Raw genomic sequence first — 19,005 nt, 5'->3', positions numbered from 1 at the left:
GAGGCCACGCCCCCTTCCAAGGGCCCACTCAGTCCCACTTCTTTTTTGTTAATAGTATTTATTTATTTAAGAGAGAAAGAGGGAGAGAGAGAGAGAATGGGCATAGCAGGGCCTCCAGCCACTGCAAACGAACTCCAGACACGTGCGCTCCCTTGTGCATCTGGCTAACGTGGGTCCTGGGGAATTGAACCTGGGTCCTTTGGCTTTGCAGGCAGATGCCTTAACCGTTAAGCCATCCCTCCAACCCCCACTTACTCCTTTTTTAGTGATTTTTTAAATTATGTACCCAATGTGTATACAGCCATGTTGGTGCCATCCTTAGCCTCCTCCCTGTCCTCCCCCCTCCACAGGGACCCTCCTCGTTGGGGAATGTGGGTCATGCATTGTGGGGGTAGCCATCAGTTATAGGGAAGAGACAATGTCTCTGTGCATAACGTCCCAACTTGTGGCTCTGACAATCTTTCCAGCCCCTCTTCTGTGAATATCCCTGAGCCATGTTGGGTTTATTTTAGGTCTACTTCAGTGATGAGGTCTTGGGAGCCTCTGTGTCTCTGGATCTCTGGTTTGGTAGGAGTTGAGTGTTCTCTGCGTCTATCTCCTTTACCCTTGTGCTGGTACCAGGTTCACCAAGAAAGCAGCACTCTTGCTCATTTCCCCACTTCTTTATTTTTTCTGTTTTTTATTTATTTTATTTGAGAGGGGCAGACAGAGAGAGAATGAGGCTGACAGAGAGAGAGAGAGAGAGAGAGAGAGAGAGAGAGAAAGAGAGAGAGAGAGGGAGGGAGGGAGAAAGAGAGAATGGGCTCACTAGGGCCTCCAGCCACTGCAAATGAACTCCAGATGTGTGCGCCCCCTTGTGCATCTGGCTAACGTGGGTCCTGGGGAATCGAGCCTCGAACTGGGGTCCTTAGGCTGCACAGGCAAGCACTTAACCACTAAGCCATGCCATCTCTCCAGCCCCATTTCCCCACTTCTTAAGGAGCCACTCTGGAGACCCAGTCTCTTACACACGAGCCTCTGCTGGACACACATGAACCCTATCCAAGGCATCGCTTTGGTCCCATGTATTGACCTTTCTGCCAGATTACAACCTGTCTGCCCTGTGATTGGTCCACCACAAAGTGACTGTGGTGAAGCTGGGTTTTCCCTGAAGGTCCCTTGCATCATCTAACTTTGGCCATTGTCAATGACGTGGTCCCCATTGCATGGGTGGTGTTACCATTCCTGAAGAGACACAAACATTCACCCCAGATAGAGCCTGGAGACGGATCAAAAAAAAAAAAAAAAAAAAAAAAACAAAAACCCGGGCCCACTGAATTTAATTAGGGTTATTCACAGGAGCCTGGACGACACTTACGAAGAGTATCTGAGGTTTGTGTTTCTCTGCTTATTTATTAGACAGAAGGCTCTTATGACCTTGGGACTTACAGTGTGGAATCCAGAGACTGTTAAAGTTTGATTTGGATCCTATATTTGCCACTCTTCAGCCATATGGTCTTTGGATTATTACTTATTGCATTTCTCTCTCTCTCTCTCTCTCTCTCTCTCTCTCTCTCTCTCTCTCTCTCTCTCTCATTCTGTGTGTGTGTGTGTCTGTCTGTCTGTCTGTCTCTGTCTTGTCTTTGCAAAATGAACCCTCATGGGGTTATAGTGAAAAAAAAAATGGGAGAACATACACTGAGTACATGAAACAGCCTAGAATGTGGTATATGCTTAGAAAAGAGTAGCTGTTATTATTTATATTCTTCTTTGCACCTAGAAGTGAGAGAAAAGTAAGGGTGATGTCCATCCTGTGCGTAATCCTGTTCTCCGCACAGAGACAAGGGTCTCGATGTTCTCTAGATCTGCTAAAAGCCTGACGCAACTTCCTTCTAATGAAGGGACCAGTGACTGAGAGGAGTGGCCAGTAGAGATCTTGAGGCAGCCCAGCTTGGAGCCAGTGAACCAAACCTCTGCCAGCTCCTGACTTGAGAAGACAGGAGGGCCTTGTGATCACAGGGCTTGAACAGAATTAGAAGGACAGTCATGGCACATGCCAGCACGCACTCTTACAACCACTGGCATTGCTTGCTTAAAGTTATAGGAGATGGGCTTCTGTGGGGTCCTTGTGCTCTTCCCTTAGTCCTGAAGTATGGTCACTTTTCAGCACGTAGAGGATTTCTGTTTAACCTTGCAGGTGCCCTACGTACCTGCAGGCCAAATCCCATAAGAGAGATAGAAATTGAAAATGCTTATCTTGATGCATCTTGGATATGGACGGGAGTGCTGACTTTGCTGAGCCCTACTTGAAGCCCGCCCTCATCCACCGTCACTTGATCCTTCACACTAACCCTGTGAGGTGGGCATTGTTCTGATGGCTGGTTTCCACCTGAGATAGTGCTGAGGAGTCTGGCTTGCAGTCTGCTCCTGCATCACATGACTTTCATGTGGGAGCATGTTCTTGTGACTGGCTGATTTCAGAGTATGGGTTGGCATGCTCTGTCCCATGACTATATCTTTTTAAAAAAAAAATTTTAGTTGAGAGAGAGAGAGAGAGAAAGAGGCAGAGAGGCAAGAGAGAAAGAGAGAATGGGCATGCCAGGACCTCAAGCCACTGCAAATGAGCTCCAGATACAAGTGCCACCTTGTGCATCTGGCTTATGTGCGTGCTAGGGAATCTAACCTGGCTCCTTAGGCTTCGCAGACAAGCACCTTAACCACCACGCCACCCCTCTGGCCACTATGCCTGTATCTTTAACTAGATGCTTAGCATGTATTTGTGCTAAATAAGTCATCTTGGTTCAGCTATAGATTGGTGGACAGGAAAACAGAAGGATGGGAGGTATTGTTTTCAGGCTCTGTGACTTCTAGTGTGGTATTTATCCACCCCAGAGGTCTCAGTATTTTTTTTCCCACCTACAGAAAAATTATTAGCAAATCGCTAAGATTCCATCTTCCTTAAGACACACTGTGAAACTCCTAAGTGGCAAAATCTTTCCTTTTACAAGTAATAATGGAACAAGACAGTTCTGCAATCATTCCATACTTGGTGGCCATACCTCTCGAGTAGCCAGGGAAACAGCAAAGTTGAGAAGCCCTTCATTTCCAAGTGACGCAACAGAGGCTTTCTCTGCTGGCTTCTTCTCCCGCTAGGGACAATGGGGACCTCTGACATAATGAGCACCCTCTGCGTGCAGTGGCTTCATTCTCAGCTGTTAGATTTGGCTTTAGGGACCCAGTGGAGCTCTACTTAGCTGAAGCATCGCCGCATATTGTATTCACAGGAAGACATCTCAGAAGGGGGAGCACCCATTCCTCAGGTCCCAGGAGGTAAAACAATGCAAACAACCCCGTGGTTTACCTCGGGTAGTTTATTCTGGAGACAAATCCTCAGGAGTGCTTTAGAGAACCTTTTCTGAAGCCCGTGGGCCTCTCATCTGTCTCTGAGCATTGTCTCTTTGAAGTATTAGTTCTCTGACTCTTCATTTCTGTTACTTTGAAGGTACCCCGGTGAATGGAAGAGAGGTTAAGTTTTTTTTTTTGCATTGGATTTAGCCATATATAGGTTCAAGTTCAAGGCTCTTAGCACTGTGACGTTGAGGAAATTACTTAAAATTTTCTCCTTTCTTGTGTAGTTTAGTCTGTTTGAGACAGGGTCTTAACTACACAACTCTGGCTGGTTTGATAATCATTATGTAGCCCGGGCTGCCCTTGAACACGTGGAAATCCTCCTGCTTTAGCCTTCTAAGTGTTGGCACAACAGGCATGCCCCGCTGTGCATAGCTGAAATGTCTTTGGCAGGGCTAGACAAAATATAGCTGACAAAATCAGTTTTGAAGGACTTGGGGGAGCTGCATAGATGACTCAGCATCTAAAGTGCTTGCCTGCAAAGCCTAATGATGTGGGTTCAATTCCCCAGTTCCCAATGTAAAGCCAGATGCACAAAGTAGCACATGAGTTTGGAGTTCTTTTGTAGTGGCTAGAGACCCAGGCCCTCCCATTCATTTCCTCCCTCCCTCCCCACCGCTTCTCTCTCTGTCTCTCTCTTCTTTTTTTTATTTTTAAACATTTTTTATTTATTTATTTGAGAGTGACAGACACAGAGAGAAAGACAGACAGAGGGAGAGAGAGAGAGAATGGGTGCGCCAGGGCTTCCAGCCTCTGCAAACGAACTCCAGACGCGTGCGCCCCCTTGTGCATCTGGCTAATGTGGGACAATGGGGAACCGAGCCTCGAACCGGGGTCCTTAGGCTTCACAGGCAAGCGCTTAACTGCTAAGCCACCTCTCCAGCCATGTCTCTCTCTTCTTTAATCCGAACAATCCACTCAGGAGGCTGAGATGGGAAGATTGCTGTGAGTTAAGAAGCCAGCCTGAGAATACATAGTGAATTCCATGTCAGCCTGGGCTATAGCAAGACTGTACCTTGAGATAAAAAGAAGATGGGTTTAGTTCAGCTTGCAGTTCAAGGTTGCAGTCCAGCATGATGGGAAGGCATGGTGGCCGTAGCTTGACACAGCCAGTCACATTCATCCCATAGTGAGGAAAGAGAGGATGCTGGGCCCAGCCAGCTACAGCCTTTTTTATATGGCTCAGAACTTCATCCCTTTGGTTGGTACTTCTAACCAAGTCAGCCCCTCACAGGCATGAGCAGAGGGTAATCTAATTTACATGGTTCCTCTCTGGTGATTCTAGTCAGTCAAGTTGACAATCAATATAAACCACCCCACCTAAATTCCGTGACCACCTGATTGACTAGCGACGGTGGCTGTAACCCTCCCCTTCATTCCTCTATTCATGCATGCATGCCTGCATTCAGTAACTACTTACTCAGAATCTGCTCTATGTCGGGTACTTTTCTAGGGCTACCACAATGAGCCAGAATTAAAAATAAATAAATAAATAAATAAAAAAATAAACCAACCTGCTATTTTAGAGCTTATGTCTGGTGAGCAGAGATGGATAACAAACTAAATGGACACCTTTGATATTACGGTAGAAAATGGAAGGTGCAAAGGAAAGCGTAAGAGGCGGGCCCAGGATGCTAGAGGTGAGGATGTCATCATTATGTCATCACTGCTTGGGTGTACAGTAAGGCTCTTGGAGCAGCACCCATCACACTTTGATTAGGGAGGTTGGGGGATTTGGGTCATGGGGCTCATCTTAAATACAGAGTCAGGATGACTAACAAGCTCTGCCCAATGTCTCTGTTGCCCTGGCACCACCTGTTACCCCAAATGTCCCCAGGTAACCGTGACAACAAGATATAAAGCTGTGAGGGGAGGAGAACCTCCATCATTGGTGGTCTTCTATGCATCGGGTCCATTGTTGCAAATCAGTGCTTGACCTTCATGGGAGAGTTACTGAGTTACTGTGTTGGATGGAGAGCCAGAGCCTATGAAGAGACGTGAAGCTGTATATTTAGACTTGTCTTGCCTTTCGACTTCACTTTTAAAGTGAGTGTGTGGGACAGAGAAGTTTAGAATAACAAAATGAATCTTGGGCGGAACATCTTATTCCTCTCCCCCTCATGGAGACCCAGACTCTAGGCCTCGGCCACCTCCTTCTGAGCCAAAGTGAAGTCCTCAGCAGCACCTGAGACCCCGTAAGCTTTTCTGAGACCTGTAGAACTGCTGTCTCTGTTTACTTATCATTAACCCAAGCGTGTACCTGCAGCTTATCCAGTTTGGAATTGCAGTAAATATACATAAACCAATCTCCCAGTTTCATGAATATTTTAGTTGGAGATGACTACTCCATAAATATTGCACATGATTATTATGGTCTGCAACATCACATTAAAATTACAAGAAGATGCTATTATTTCATATAATAGAATATGGAATTTAAAAGCTAGTGCACGGAAGGAAAATTCTGCAAGTTGTATCACCTGTAGGTGGTTTTTTTTTTAAAATTTTTTATTTATTTATTTGAGAGCGACAGACACAGAGAGAAAGACAGATAGAGGGAGAGAGAGAGAATGGGCACGCCAGGGCTTCCAGCCTCTGCAAACGAACTCCAGACGCATGCGCCCCCTTGTGCATCTGGCTAACATGGGACCTGGGGAACCGAGCCTCGAACCGGGGTCCTTAGGCTTCACAGGCAAGCGCTTAACCGCTAAGCCATCTCTCCAGCCCCTGTAAGTGGTTTTTTACACTCTGTGTGGGGAACGAGTAGCTGTGGGTGTGTTACTCTGCTTTCCATGTAAGTTTTCATGTAAGTTGTCAGAAACTTTTAAAATTATTTTACTTATTTATTTTACTTGAGAGAAGGGGAAGAAGGAATGAATGATAATGGGTGCACTAAGACCTCTAGCCACTGTGAATTCCAGATGTGCATGCCATTTTGTGCATCGAGCTTTGCATGGATATGAGGGAATCAAAATGGATACTAGGGAATCAAACCCTAGTCACCAGGCTTTGCAAGCACACACTTTTAACCACTAAGCAGTCCTTCCAGTCCTAAGTTACCTAAAATTTAAAGTTGCAAGAATGGCTATATTCAATAACTGGATATTATTGTGTGATTAGCCCTAATCAGAACCAAGGTAGAATTTTATTTTTCTAAATGTTTGCAGAGGCTTCCTCTAACATTCCAGCTAGATTTCCATGTGGTATATAGTGGCTGTAATGAAAATCCCTCACTGAACCCTCCTCCAGGAAGAACATGGACTTGTACTTTGCATGCACAGATAACAGACAGGACCAGGGGCACTGTAAACATCATGCTTCTGGTGGCTTCTACCAAGACATAAGTTATCTGTATATTGTTGAGAAAGTTGTCAGTCTTGTATGCATAGATGAATGGATGGATGGGTGGATGGGTGGATGGATGGGCAGCATTGCCTGCCCCATACCCTTCCTAGGCATTGCAAAGCATAGAATGCCACTCCATTTCGTACGGTTCCTTCAATCATGGTGGGGAAGCTGCGGCAGAGCCATGCAACTCCACTCATAGCAACCAGAAAACAGTGTTTGAGGCATGTGAGGAAGCCAGGGCAAGAGATAGCTATGAAGGCCCCATCTCCCATTTTCCACCACTTCCCAGTAATGCCATCATAGTCTGAATCAATCGAGGGAATCACACCTTCATTATATCAGGGTTCTCATGGTCGCATTTCCCCTGGAAGCACCTCACAGACACACTCAGGGTGGGCTTCGTTAATCTCTGAAGTCCCTTTCAAGCCAGTCAATCTAACTTGAAGAACAATGGACAGGACCAGTACACACAGCCTTCCCAAAGGCATACCTTCTGAAAGGCTCTTCTGGGCTGGTCAACGTCCAACAGTGAGGAAACTCAGAGATTCACTTTCCTCCAGTTCCGACTGCAGAGTTAGGCTAGGGCAAGCTTGTAGAGGTAATGCCCGCCAGGCCACACAGATCTCAGGAGCTGTGACATACACTGACTTTGGTGGCCATAGAGTAGGGACGTTGTGGGGGTGACAGTGCAAAGAAGACCGCACAACAGGGTCATGTATCACAGATTGACATATCCAGCTTCCTGGACATGCGTGAGGCTAGAAAGTTGGGAAACAGAAGGAACACTGTTCTGGGAGTCCTCTGGGTTGCAGACAACTTAAAACTCATGAGCTCAGTGGAGCAGTGTGTTCTTGCGTGTTCATAACTGCACGGGTAGCCAGCACAGTGCACGGCATAAAGTAGGGTGCAATATTTATTGTAGGTTAGTTAAGAGGGCTTGCCTCCATATCTGACCGTTCTGTAACTCCCCCAGCTCAACAGCTCCCAGCTCTGCCCACACGGTAACACACACCTCAGCAGCTCTATCGGGGGGGGGGGGGTGCTTATTTTTCCAGCCCCAAAGTAAGAAGTTTGTGTAATAAAGTAGGAGTCACTAGGTTAGGGTGCATGGGGAGAACTCAGAGCAACCCCTTATTTCTTCCAAGTTCAATCTGAGATCTAGCTGAATGTAGGTATCAAACGATGGCAGTACAAGCAGCAAATATATTTATCACTAAGAGTCACATACTTTTTTTGGGGGTAGGGGATGTTCGAGGTATGGTCTCACTCTAGCTCAGGCTGACCTGGAATTCACTATGTTGTCTCAGGGTGGCCTTGAACCCTCTGCGATCCTCCTACCTCAGCCTCCTGAGTGCTGGGATTAAAGGCATGTGCCGCCATTCCTGGCTTAAGAATCACATTTTATATGACATTTTACTTGGTGCAGACACCTCTAAACACCATTAATGCACATCACTTCCACAGACTGACTTATTAGACTTGCTATATCCCACAGTATCTTGTTTAATATTTTAACAGAGAAACACCTGAAACATCACATATTTTACATTTTTCAAAAGAGTTGATAAACCTTACAGAATGTATGGATTAAGAAATTCATATGAGGGCTGGAGAGATGGCATATGGTTAAGGCACTTGGCTGCAAAGCCAAAGGACCCTGCTTCAATTCCCTAGGATCCACGTAAGCCAGATGCACAAGGTGGCGCATGTGTCTGGAGTTTGTTTGCAGTGGCTGAAGGCCCTGGTACACCTATTCTTTCTCTCTCTCTCTCTACCTCTTTCTCTCTCTCTCCCTCAAATAAATGAATAAAAATAAAATATAGAAAGAAAGAAATATATGTGAACTGTGGCTAGAGTTTGGTGTTAGAACACTTGCTTAGCATGCACAAGGTCCTGGGTTTGCTCCTTAGCACTGTAACACATTCATACACTTACACACATATATACATTCATACATACATACAATATGGGCACAAATTAGCATAGCATAGATTTACTAAGATTTTTTTTTTTGGTACTTTGTGACCCCACATTTGTGGTTTTTTTTTTTGTCAGGGTATTACTGTAGCCCAGAGTGACCCAGCACTCTATGTAAAGCCCTGGCTGACTTTGAACTCACAGTGATTCTATCTGGGATTAGAGGTATGAACCACCACTTCAGGCTTGTGGCCTCGTAGATTTTGTTAATGAATTTTGAGCACTTTCATAAGATTAGGCCATACCTGCTGCATTCACCACACAAGGTGAGTAAGTCCTTTCAGCTCCCTGAGATCTTGTAGCCTCTTCTGTAAAACAAAACATTAGTGGCTTCTGACTCCAAGGACACTGTAGCATGCTTCATTGGAACAAGAGATCGATGCCACATAGCATCCCCAGACCAGATCCTGGAGCATAGGAAGAGCTCAGCCAATAACGTGGCTGCAGTGATGCTATCGTGTGGGCTATGGGCGGAGCTCCCTCTCCCAGAGTAAGTTTGGGCTCAAGGCTACTTTGCTTCGCCCAGATTCATCCGCAAACAAGGCCTGGACCGGCTTTTCCTGGAATGTGATGCCCACATGTGGCGCCTGGGGGACCGGCGGATCCCAGAGGGCATTGCTGTGGATGGTGGTTCCGACTGGTTCCTGCTGAACCGGAAGTTTGTGGAGTATGTGACGTTCTCCACCGACGATCTGGTGACCAAGATGAAACAGTTCTACTCTTACACCCTGCTGCCTGCTGAGGTGAGTTCCAGGAAGCGGGACTGGCTGTAGCCTTAGGAGAGGTGAGTGTTTGGAAAATGTGGTTCAGGCCCCACTCTGCTGTGTTGTTTCTCAGAACATCCAGGCAATGATGGAGAGCTGCTTTGGCCCCCTGGGCAGGGGGACGTGCCACCAAAGCAAGGCCCCTGGCCCCCCTGCAATGTGTACGAAGATCACTGACATTCTTTAGAGGCCCTGTGTGAAGTACAAAATAGCAGCCTTTGCTGAAGGTACTCCATCTCTGTGAGCCATAAGATGACCCTGAATACTGATTTTTCAAGAGCAGGACACACTGTGACAATGTTCCCAAAAAAGGAGCCTTAAAAATTGCAAGTCTTTTTTGATGTCCCCCGTGTTGATGACACCCGTGCACTACTGCACATGCTGGTATTTCCAAGACACACCACACCAGCTCTTAGCGGGTCCTCCAAAGTCACTAATCATACAATCATACAAATAACCACATTTAATAACAAGGATCCTTCCCCCCGCTCACTTAAAATGGCTATTTTATACCTTGGTTGAAAATAGTGTTGGATTTATTGGTCAGACACACCCCAAAATTCAAGATGTCTTAGGTACAGTCAACCAAGACTTTTCACAGTGGCCGTCTTCCTCATCAGACAAATGCTGTGGGCCTGTTTCCTGGTGGAAGTATTGAAAAGGCTCCAGGGGACTCATGGCGGGGCGGGGGAACCTCATTGTCAAAGGTTTCAGGCCATTCTTAATCAGCCTGGACTGTGGAGACATGGTGCCCCTGACAAGCCAAAAGTACCCCTATCAGATCTGAGCTGAGTGCTTCTAGATTTATCTCTCTGGCCTCATTTACTTTTATGCTAACTTTCAGCATCAGGAAACTTCAGAGCTGGCTGTGTTTCTACTGGATGTTCACATTTCTTATGTGTGGCCCACTGTTTCTCCCCCAGTGGGGCTCCCTTCTCTGGGCCGCATGGCTGTGCTTTCCTGCAGACCAGACAACTCAGCTCTTCCCCTTACTCAGCAGTGCCTGGGGTAGGGACCAGCTCTGGGAAGGGCTGTCTATCCATATCACCTCAGTGGGACAAGGAGCATGCCATCTCTGGGGCAGGTTTCTCTGTTCTGCACACTTATGAAGTGGTCAGCATTTAATCCTATTTGAGAAGAAATTACCTTTTCACTCAATTTCTGGTAACCTACTCATATCCATTATCTTCCAGGAAATTTCTGCATCATTATGAAAGCACACAGGGCAATCAGTAATTGAGTACATTTTCCCAGGGCTTGGTGGAGAAGAGAGGCCTCTCTGGGCTTGTAGGCAATTTAGGCTTAAATCTAGGTCCGCTGACATGCCATTAGCATCACAGAAAGGCAAGTGAGTGAGGCGGCGGGCGGTGCCTTGCAGTGTACATCCCCTCATTTAGAAGACTTACTCTGGGAGTTTGGTTGTTTCCAGCAAGATCCAAACAAACACTTGTGGTGAACAAACATCCTGCTAACTCACTTCCTCTCCCTCACCTTCTCCCCACACGCCACCTTGGGATCTCTGTTGAACTCCTGATCCTTCAATTTTGCATGTCTGCCTGGCTCTCCCGGCCCCTAACCTAGTTCACTAGTTTACAGACCTGAAATCTGAAAGTTGTACCCATAAATTTGTAACAGGCAAGACACATATGTCCCAAAAGCTTCTCCTGGGGGCCCACAGTATAGAAGAAAACTGTATTCTCCTTGTAGCAGAGACTGTTATAAAGCTTTCTATAGAAATCTCTCTCTTCCTCCTTCCTTTCTCTCAGCATCCCGGCAGTACAACTAACCACGGTGTCTCTTCTTTCATCTCCTGTCTCACTTTGAGAGTTTCCTCTTGCACAGAGTTCGTGGAGAGGTTGGCTAAGAGCCCTCAGTTTAGGGATCTAATTTGGCACCATTGAGAGGGTGCAGCCCAGCCCTGCTTTGTGTTAGAGCCACCTTGTACGAATGCTGTAGCTCACGGTTCAGCACCATGGAAAGCAACAGCCCCACTCTCATTACTTGAGTTGCGCTCACATCGGGTGAGTGTGGTGAACCTCACCATGGATGTAGCAAGCACCTTGTGCCCCGTCTTTCACACTTCCCTGGATTGTAGTGGCGTGAGTAGCTACCGTGGAAGAGACCTATGTCACTTTTCATTCCCAGTATTGCTGGATCCATGGATCTGTTCTCCCTCACCTGGGGGTGATGTTATTACTAAGCTATATAAGATTGGAAGCCCATTTGTTTCAAATCTGGCTTTTTGCAGAGGAACTGTCTTTATGGCTAAAGGTTTCACGGGAAAATGTCCCTGTATTTGCCTTTGACCCCTTATATGTTAACTTATCCTGAGTGACAGCCGCCAAGAGGTGTCCAGGAGGACCCCTCGCGGTTAGTCTCTGCCCAGGAATGATGTGTAGACATAGCAGGCTGTGCCTCTCTCTTCCCTGCAGTCCTTCTTCCACACGGTCCTGGAGAACAGCCCCCACTGTGACACCATGATCGACAACAACCTACGCATCACCAACTGGAACCGCAAGCTGGGCTGCAAATGCCAGTACAAGCACATCGTGGACTGGTGCGGCTGCTCCCCAAACGACTTCAAGCCTCAGGACTTCCACCGCTTCCAGGTGAGCCCACAAGCCCTGCCCCAGGCCACACCGTCCCCAGCAAGCCAGACCTGGGAGCCATGTTATCCTCCCTGCCCACCCTGGCTGCTGGTAATGTTAGTAAGATCATCAGTAGCTAGCCGTTACTGGCCACTAAGACTGTGTTTGGGCTGTTAAACTAACGGTGTCCATGTTGACTCGCCAGCTTTCCAACGGCCTTAGCATAGGTACGTTGTTGCTATTACAACTTTTCCATCTTAGAGGTAGAGAAACTGAGGCATAGAAAGATCAAGTGCATGTAGGTATCCATTTTCGAGACCTTCTCATGCTCCTCCTACATGGCGTAGAGATCACAGTCCTCTGGAATATTTGTTAAGAAACAAGCAGATGTCTGAGTACAGGCTTAAACACATCAATTGCAGTTGTTCATCCCAGCATTCCTTTGCCACGACGAATGGGTCATTCTGTGCTGTGCGGGCTGTCTTCTGAGCTGTGGGGTGTTTAGCAGTACCCCTGACCTCTGCCCATGAAACACCAGTATCCAGCCACCACAAAGGAAAAGTCTCCAAATATTGCAAGTGTACCCTGAAGGCAAACCTTCCCCTCCTTGTGAACCGCTGATCTCCAATAAGGTCCAGAAATATGTATTTTGGTTGTATGTTACACTTTGGAAAATTCTGATGAGCAGCCAGGTTTAGAAACCCCGTGTTCTTTGAACTTAAGGAATAATAAGAAGTAGAAATGTTATTACCTTCACAGCTGTTTCCACACAGCCTAGCAATTTACAGCTCTGAGCAGCGTGGAGGCAGGAGGGCAGGAAATGCTCACGTGCTTGCCACAAGCCCCAAGGGCACCTGGGCTTCCTGGTCTCACCCTAGATGGAGCCTCCCTCCCGTGTCCCTCCAGGGAGAAGAGGGGCTCTGTGCTTCTTCCTCCTCTCCCTCTTATGGTACCCAAAGAATACCCCACAAAATAATCCACACACCAAAGCCACCACCCAGAAGTGGCACACTGCTTCCCAGCCTGCTAACTCAGCGGGATGGTGAGGACAAGTGATAGAACTATGGATGACACAGCCAAGGTGTCTCTTCTCTAGAGTCACATTACCAAGATCGCCTGTACAGTGCTTCAGGCCCTGGTCCCTTACAGAGCAGCCACAGGCCAGCAGCCTGCCCCTCATCACCAAGGACTCGCTCAGGATGCAGAACCACAGCCAGCTCCAAAGCCACAAGTCAGAATCAAACAAGACCCAAACATCCTCCAGGCAGCTAGGATGCTGCCACACTTGACATTCTCTGTGCGGCCTGAGTGCCATGCCCTCTGTGGGCTTCCCTGGGGTGGATAGTACCACTGTTTTGCATGTGCAGAAAAAAGGCAAAAGAAGGGTATATATTTAATTTACTGGCCCATGGTCATACAGACCAGTGAGCTTGATGGGGCTAGGGACGGGCAGGTGTGTCCTCATCAAGGACTTTGTGTTCCACACTGAAATTTTCCCATCAGACCCCACTGGTCTTGTGCCTCCATGGGACCATGCGGCAGCTTTGTGTCTTACCAGTTGTGTCCCCACAAAGATCCCACCTCTCACCGTTAGCCACCTCAGCAGTTGCTGTGGTAAGTGTTCTTATAAGCCTGTCTTTGGTTAGAGGATTGAGAGCTGCGGAGTTACCTCAGACGCGTGATCACGTACACATGAGCTATGGTGACATGGGGGCTTTCTATTGTCCATGCAGAAAAGATGTGTGGAGCAGAATGTAGGCTGTGGGGGGGGGGTTCTGACCTCAGCCCCTTTGCACAGGGCAAGTGGTGCCTTGCTCCAGATGTCGGGCATGCAGAGCGAGCATCCCCAAGTCTGCTATGCTGATTCTCAGGGGGCTGCTTCACACAGGCCACTCCTGGAAGCAGCATTGGTGACCAGCGCTGGCATCCTAGGGATCCTGTGGTCTTTGATGAAGCCTCACTAACCTGGAGACCTCATCATGTCTTCCCACTTCTTTCTTTCTCAGTAACAAAACTAAGGATGCCTTCCAACACCTGAAATTGAAAAAATTGTTGTTTGTGTGTAAAGAACTCTGGGAAGGGAATGATGGAGATAGAAATATACCCTTTTAGCATATCAGGCCATGGCCAGAGAACTTTGGGTGGAGAGAGGAGCTGTCTTACCAGTGAGGCAGGATGGCTGCCCCTGAAAAATGAAGACATAGACGTGGATAGGGAGATGGTAGTCAACTGAAATGGCTATATGATAGCAGCTGGCTAATAGGCTAAACACCCATACCGTGAGGCTGCAGAGATAGCTTAGTCTGTAAAGCGCTTGCTTCCGTAGCTTGAGGACTGAGTTTTATCCCTGAAACTTATGCGAAAATGCCAGGCATGGTGGTGCACACCTCGACTCCGAACTCTGGAGAGGTGGAGATGGACAGATCCTTGGGACTCATTAGCCTCCCAGTCTGGCCTAATTGGCTACCTATCTTCAGACCAATGAGAGACTATCTCAAAATAAATAAATAAATAAAGATGGAAAGGGTTCCTGAGGAATGACAGCCAAGGTTGTCCTCTGGCCTCTGCACACGTGCACGTGCACACACGCTCACAACTAATGCATTTTAAAATGTCATAAAAGACAACCTATATAGTGATACTACTAAAAATACCCCCAACAAAGTCAAGGCCAGAATGGTCGGATGACAGGCCCAAAGACATACAACGTAGCAAAAGACTTGAAATCAGGTGGCTGGTTCCGTCCAGCACTCCTGGCTGCACACGCAGTTTCCAGAGGAGCGGTCTCAGAGCTCATGAAGCAGAGGCAATGGGATGTTTAGCTCAATACTCGGGGGGCTTCTTGCTCAGGGGCTTCTGGTCTACCTGTTAGCTTAATCCTAAGGGGTGTGGTAGAAAGCACTTAGGATTTGGAGCCATCTGGTCAAGGCACAAGACTGCGGACTCTGTGAGTTTCATGCCTGTGAGTTCCCTCGATGAGCCGGATGTATTCATCTGTATACCTGCCTGGCTGAGTCACAGGGTGGATTAGAAGTGCGGTGTCCACCTAGAGATGTGTGCAGTAGTTACTGCTGTCATTATTGCACAATTAATCCTCGGTGGTGGGAAAAGTGCCTGGTCCAAATTCAGGTCCACAATATCTTCTAGGCCAGGGTGAGGGCCTCAAGGGGACAGGGTTTTATTGTATGTCTTTGTACAGTCCTGGAGAAGAGGTCAGCACACTGCAGCCCCAGGGCCACAGTCAGCCCTGCTGGCTCTTAGATGTGGTTTCCTTGGAGCCCAGCCACCACCATGCATTTTGCTATCACGCCTGTGGCTGCTGCCTCGCTGAAGAAACAGCTGAGGAGTCTCAAAGCTGTATGTGTTTACTCTTTAGCACTCTAGTGATTTTTTTTTTTTTTTTTTTGTGACTCCCTACCCTAGAAAGAGGATAAACCTTACAGGTAGCAGACGCTCCATATTTTATTTCTTTAACCCTCAACCCTGACTCTTAATCCTGGCTCTGCCACTGACTTGCTGTGTGTCGATAGATAAATCCCTTCCCCTCTCTTCATTTGTTGCCTCCAGCGTTCCATTCACATCATTCGTCTACAAACACTGCGTCATAATCAATTGGAATTTTTTTTTTTGGATATACATTTCTGAACTTCACACACACACCCATGTGTGGTAACCCAATAACAAGACTCAAAAAGGGTGTTAGAAGGCTAGAGAGGTACCACTCAAACTTAAGGACCTTAGTTTAGATCCTCAGAGCCCATGTAAAATGCCAACTGTAGTGGCATGTGCCTGTAATGGCAGTTCCCATGGGCTTATTGGCCAGTTAATCTAGCCAAATTGTTGAGCTTTGGTTCAGTGAGAGACTCTGTCTCAACACAATATGGTGGATCTTTATTGAGGAGGACACCTGACATTGCCATTTGCCCTACATACTCACACACATAAGCACACGCACCTGCTCTGACACACTCATGCAGGCAGAAAAGAACCCTAGAATCTTCACTGTTTGTTTTTTTTTTTTTTTGAGGCAAGCCCAATAGACTGGTTTGTGTGTGTGTGTGTGTATGAGAGAGAGAGAGAGAGAGAGAGAGAGAGAGAGAGAGAGAGAGAGAGAGAGAGAGAAAAGAGAGAGAGAGAGAGAGTTGGTGCACCAGGGCCTCCAGCCACTACAATCAAACTCCAGATGCATGCACCACCTTGCGTTACCTTCTGTGTCTGGCTTATGTCAGATCTGGGGAATCAAACACAGGTTCTTAGGCTTCACAGAAAAGCGCTTTAACCACTAAGCCATCTCTCCAGCCTGAATCTTCATTCTTGAAAGCTCTAATGAGAAGCTATCTTGGGCACCACCTTCCTTATCCTCAAGCTTTAGCAAGCAAATGAATTGTTACTGGAGTCCTAGTGGGAGGCGTGGATTTGGAGGTCACAGCAAACTAGGTTCCGCCGCTCCCCCTGAAAGACCAGGTGAAGAAATGAGTGGTGATGAAAATGAAAAGGGGATGTATTCGCAGTGCAACCTACTGGGAAGGACAGAAAGGGACAGCTGCCTAACACCTGCCTTTAAGTTGCCCACATTGGTCAGGGGATTGTACAGGGAAAGGAAGAGAAACAACAAAGATAATCTGGGGAGATGCCTGTGCAGGTAAGGGTGCTTTCTGAGAGGGCCCAGTTTGCCCTGAGTTCAATTCCCCAGCACCCGCCTAAACATATCACTGTGGCCACGCGCACCTGTAACACCAGTGCTCTGGAGAGCCAAGACAGCATAGTTGCTGGAGCTCACTGCTCACCTAACTGGACCAAAACTGGCAGCTCCAGGCTCAGTGAGAGACTCTGCCTGAGGAAAACACATGCGTGAGTGAAAAAAGACACCTCCAGATGTACTCCATATGCAGGTTTACAGGGTGCATGCATATGCACACACAAGTGCAAAGAACACACACACACACACACGAATATTAATTATATGTCTCTAATTAAAAATTGAGAATTAAAAAAAATAGCCATGTCAGAAGGTGACCTAGGATTACCACCGTGATTGCTCTTCAAGGAGAAGCCAGGAAAATGGCCCCATGAATCTTCCTCTGTTAAATATTAAAATAAATAAAATAAATAAATTAAATATTAAATAGGACAGTTAAGGCATTTACCTGTAAAGCCAAAGAACTGAGGTTTGATTACCCAGGACCCACATTAGCCAGATGCACATGAGGGCACACGTGTCTGGAGTTCATTTCCAGTGGCTAGAGGCCCTAAAGCGCCAATTCTTTTTTTTTTCTCTCTCTCTCCCCCTTCATCCCTCCTTCTCTGTCAAATAAATAAATAAATAAAATGTTTAAGTATTGCTAGGAAATGCAGTATCATTGTCTAGCCAATGCAAACACCTCTCCCCAATATCACTGGTATGTGACCCCCAATAAATAGTTCCTGAGGTCCATACCCACTGCAGGTGTCCCGGCTTTGCTTTATCAACAGCTTTTTCACTGGGGCTCTGGAGCTGGCGGGTGGCCCAGTGGACTTTGTACGTACCAAACAAGTACAAGGACAAGAGCTAGGCTGATCCAGAGATGAGCTCGAGAAACTGCCCTGGAAGATAACACGGAGAACTATGAAGGAAGACACTCAGACTCAACCCCTGGTCTCCATGTGCTCACACACACGCACACACACATACATGCATACCACACCTATATGCACATGCATAGATAAAAACAAAGAGTGCTTACTAAGTGCCTGCCATTGCTTTGATGCCTTGCAGATACTAACATGTACACCCTTATTCTGACCCATTTTGCAGATGAGAAAGCTGAGGACAGCTGGAGTTTGGATCCAGAGGACTCACTGTAATATTTTGCTTCTCAATGCGGAATGTAGAACGAGGGTACCCCCCCCCACACACACACACAAACACGTCTACCCAATTACTTGCTGACAAGACTTTTTTTTCTTTAAATCCCCCGAGTACAGCAGACAGCAAGGCCTACTTTCTTTGCCCGCAAGTTCGAAGCCGTGGTTAACCAGGAAATCATCGGGCAACTGGACTATTACCTGTATGGAAACTACCCGGCGGGCACCCCGGGCCTCCGCTCGTACTGGGAGAATGTCTACGACGATCCTGACGGCATCCACAGCCTCAGCGACGTGGCACTCACCCTGTACCACTCCTTTGCCCGCCTGGGCCTGCGTCGGGCTGAGTCCTCTCTTCACACAGATGGGGAGAACAGCTGCAGGTGAGCCCAGGGTGCTGAGCAGGGATACAGACAGAAGATCAAAGCGCACGGAAGCTCTTTCCCTCTCCAGAACTGCACGTTCACCACCGGCTTCTCTCTCACCCCTCAGTGCACATCGTCCTCTGTCCTCCTCCTCTCTGCTATTGCTCTGGTTTCTGTTTCGTTCTAACTCTGACACCAGCTGTGACGCTGAACCGAACTGAGTTTTCAAGGACCCATTCTTGACTTCATGTAGCTTCACTTGTTCTTTTTATTCTTTTCTTTGCCATCTTTCTTCATTTCTTTCTTTCTCTTCTTCCTACTCTCTTCCTTTATTTTTTAAAATAATGTCTCACACTGTAGTCTGTGGTGATGCCAATTCACCATCTCACTCTGCAACTTGAGCTAACCTTGTACTCATGATGTTTCTCTACCTCAGCTTCCCAGATGCTGGGATTACAAGAATATACCACTGTACGTGGAGTGTATGTATATTTGTGATGGAAGATCTATGTCATCATGTCATATACGAGGGTTTGTCTTCAGTGGAAGATAACTGAAAAAAAAAAAGATAGAAAACCTCCCCCACATTGTCAGGATGGGAAATCTCAAATATATTCAAAGTATAGTGAATAACACAATAATAATAATAATAACAACAACAACATAATGCCTTCCCTCAGCTCAACAGTTGGCATTTTTGAGCAATCTAGTCTCATTGTCACCCCTTCCTGC

At 47.0% G+C, this 19,005-nt stretch overlaps 1 protein-coding gene across 1 annotated transcript in view; it reads left to right on the top strand.

Moving 5' to 3' along the window:
• Positions 1–19,005, top strand: part of Xylt1 (xylosyltransferase 1) — a 299,655-nt gene that overhangs the window by 257,276 nt on the left and 23,374 nt on the right. Inside the window, exons 7-9 of the mRNA XM_045130371.1 lie at positions 9,239–9,455; positions 11,909–12,085; positions 18,029–18,291. Coding sequence (XP_044986306.1) covers positions 9,239–9,455; positions 11,909–12,085; positions 18,029–18,291 — 657 coding nt within the window. The remainder of the gene's footprint in view (positions 1–9,238; positions 9,456–11,908; positions 12,086–18,028; positions 18,292–19,005) is intronic.

The sequence above is a fragment of the Jaculus jaculus genome, chromosome 11, assembly GCF_020740685.1.
Source record: "Jaculus jaculus isolate mJacJac1 chromosome 11, mJacJac1.mat.Y.cur, whole genome shotgun sequence".
Lineage (NCBI taxonomy): Eukaryota > Metazoa > Chordata > Mammalia > Rodentia > Dipodidae > Jaculus > Jaculus jaculus.
This window is presented reverse-complemented; position numbering and strand designations above follow the sequence as displayed.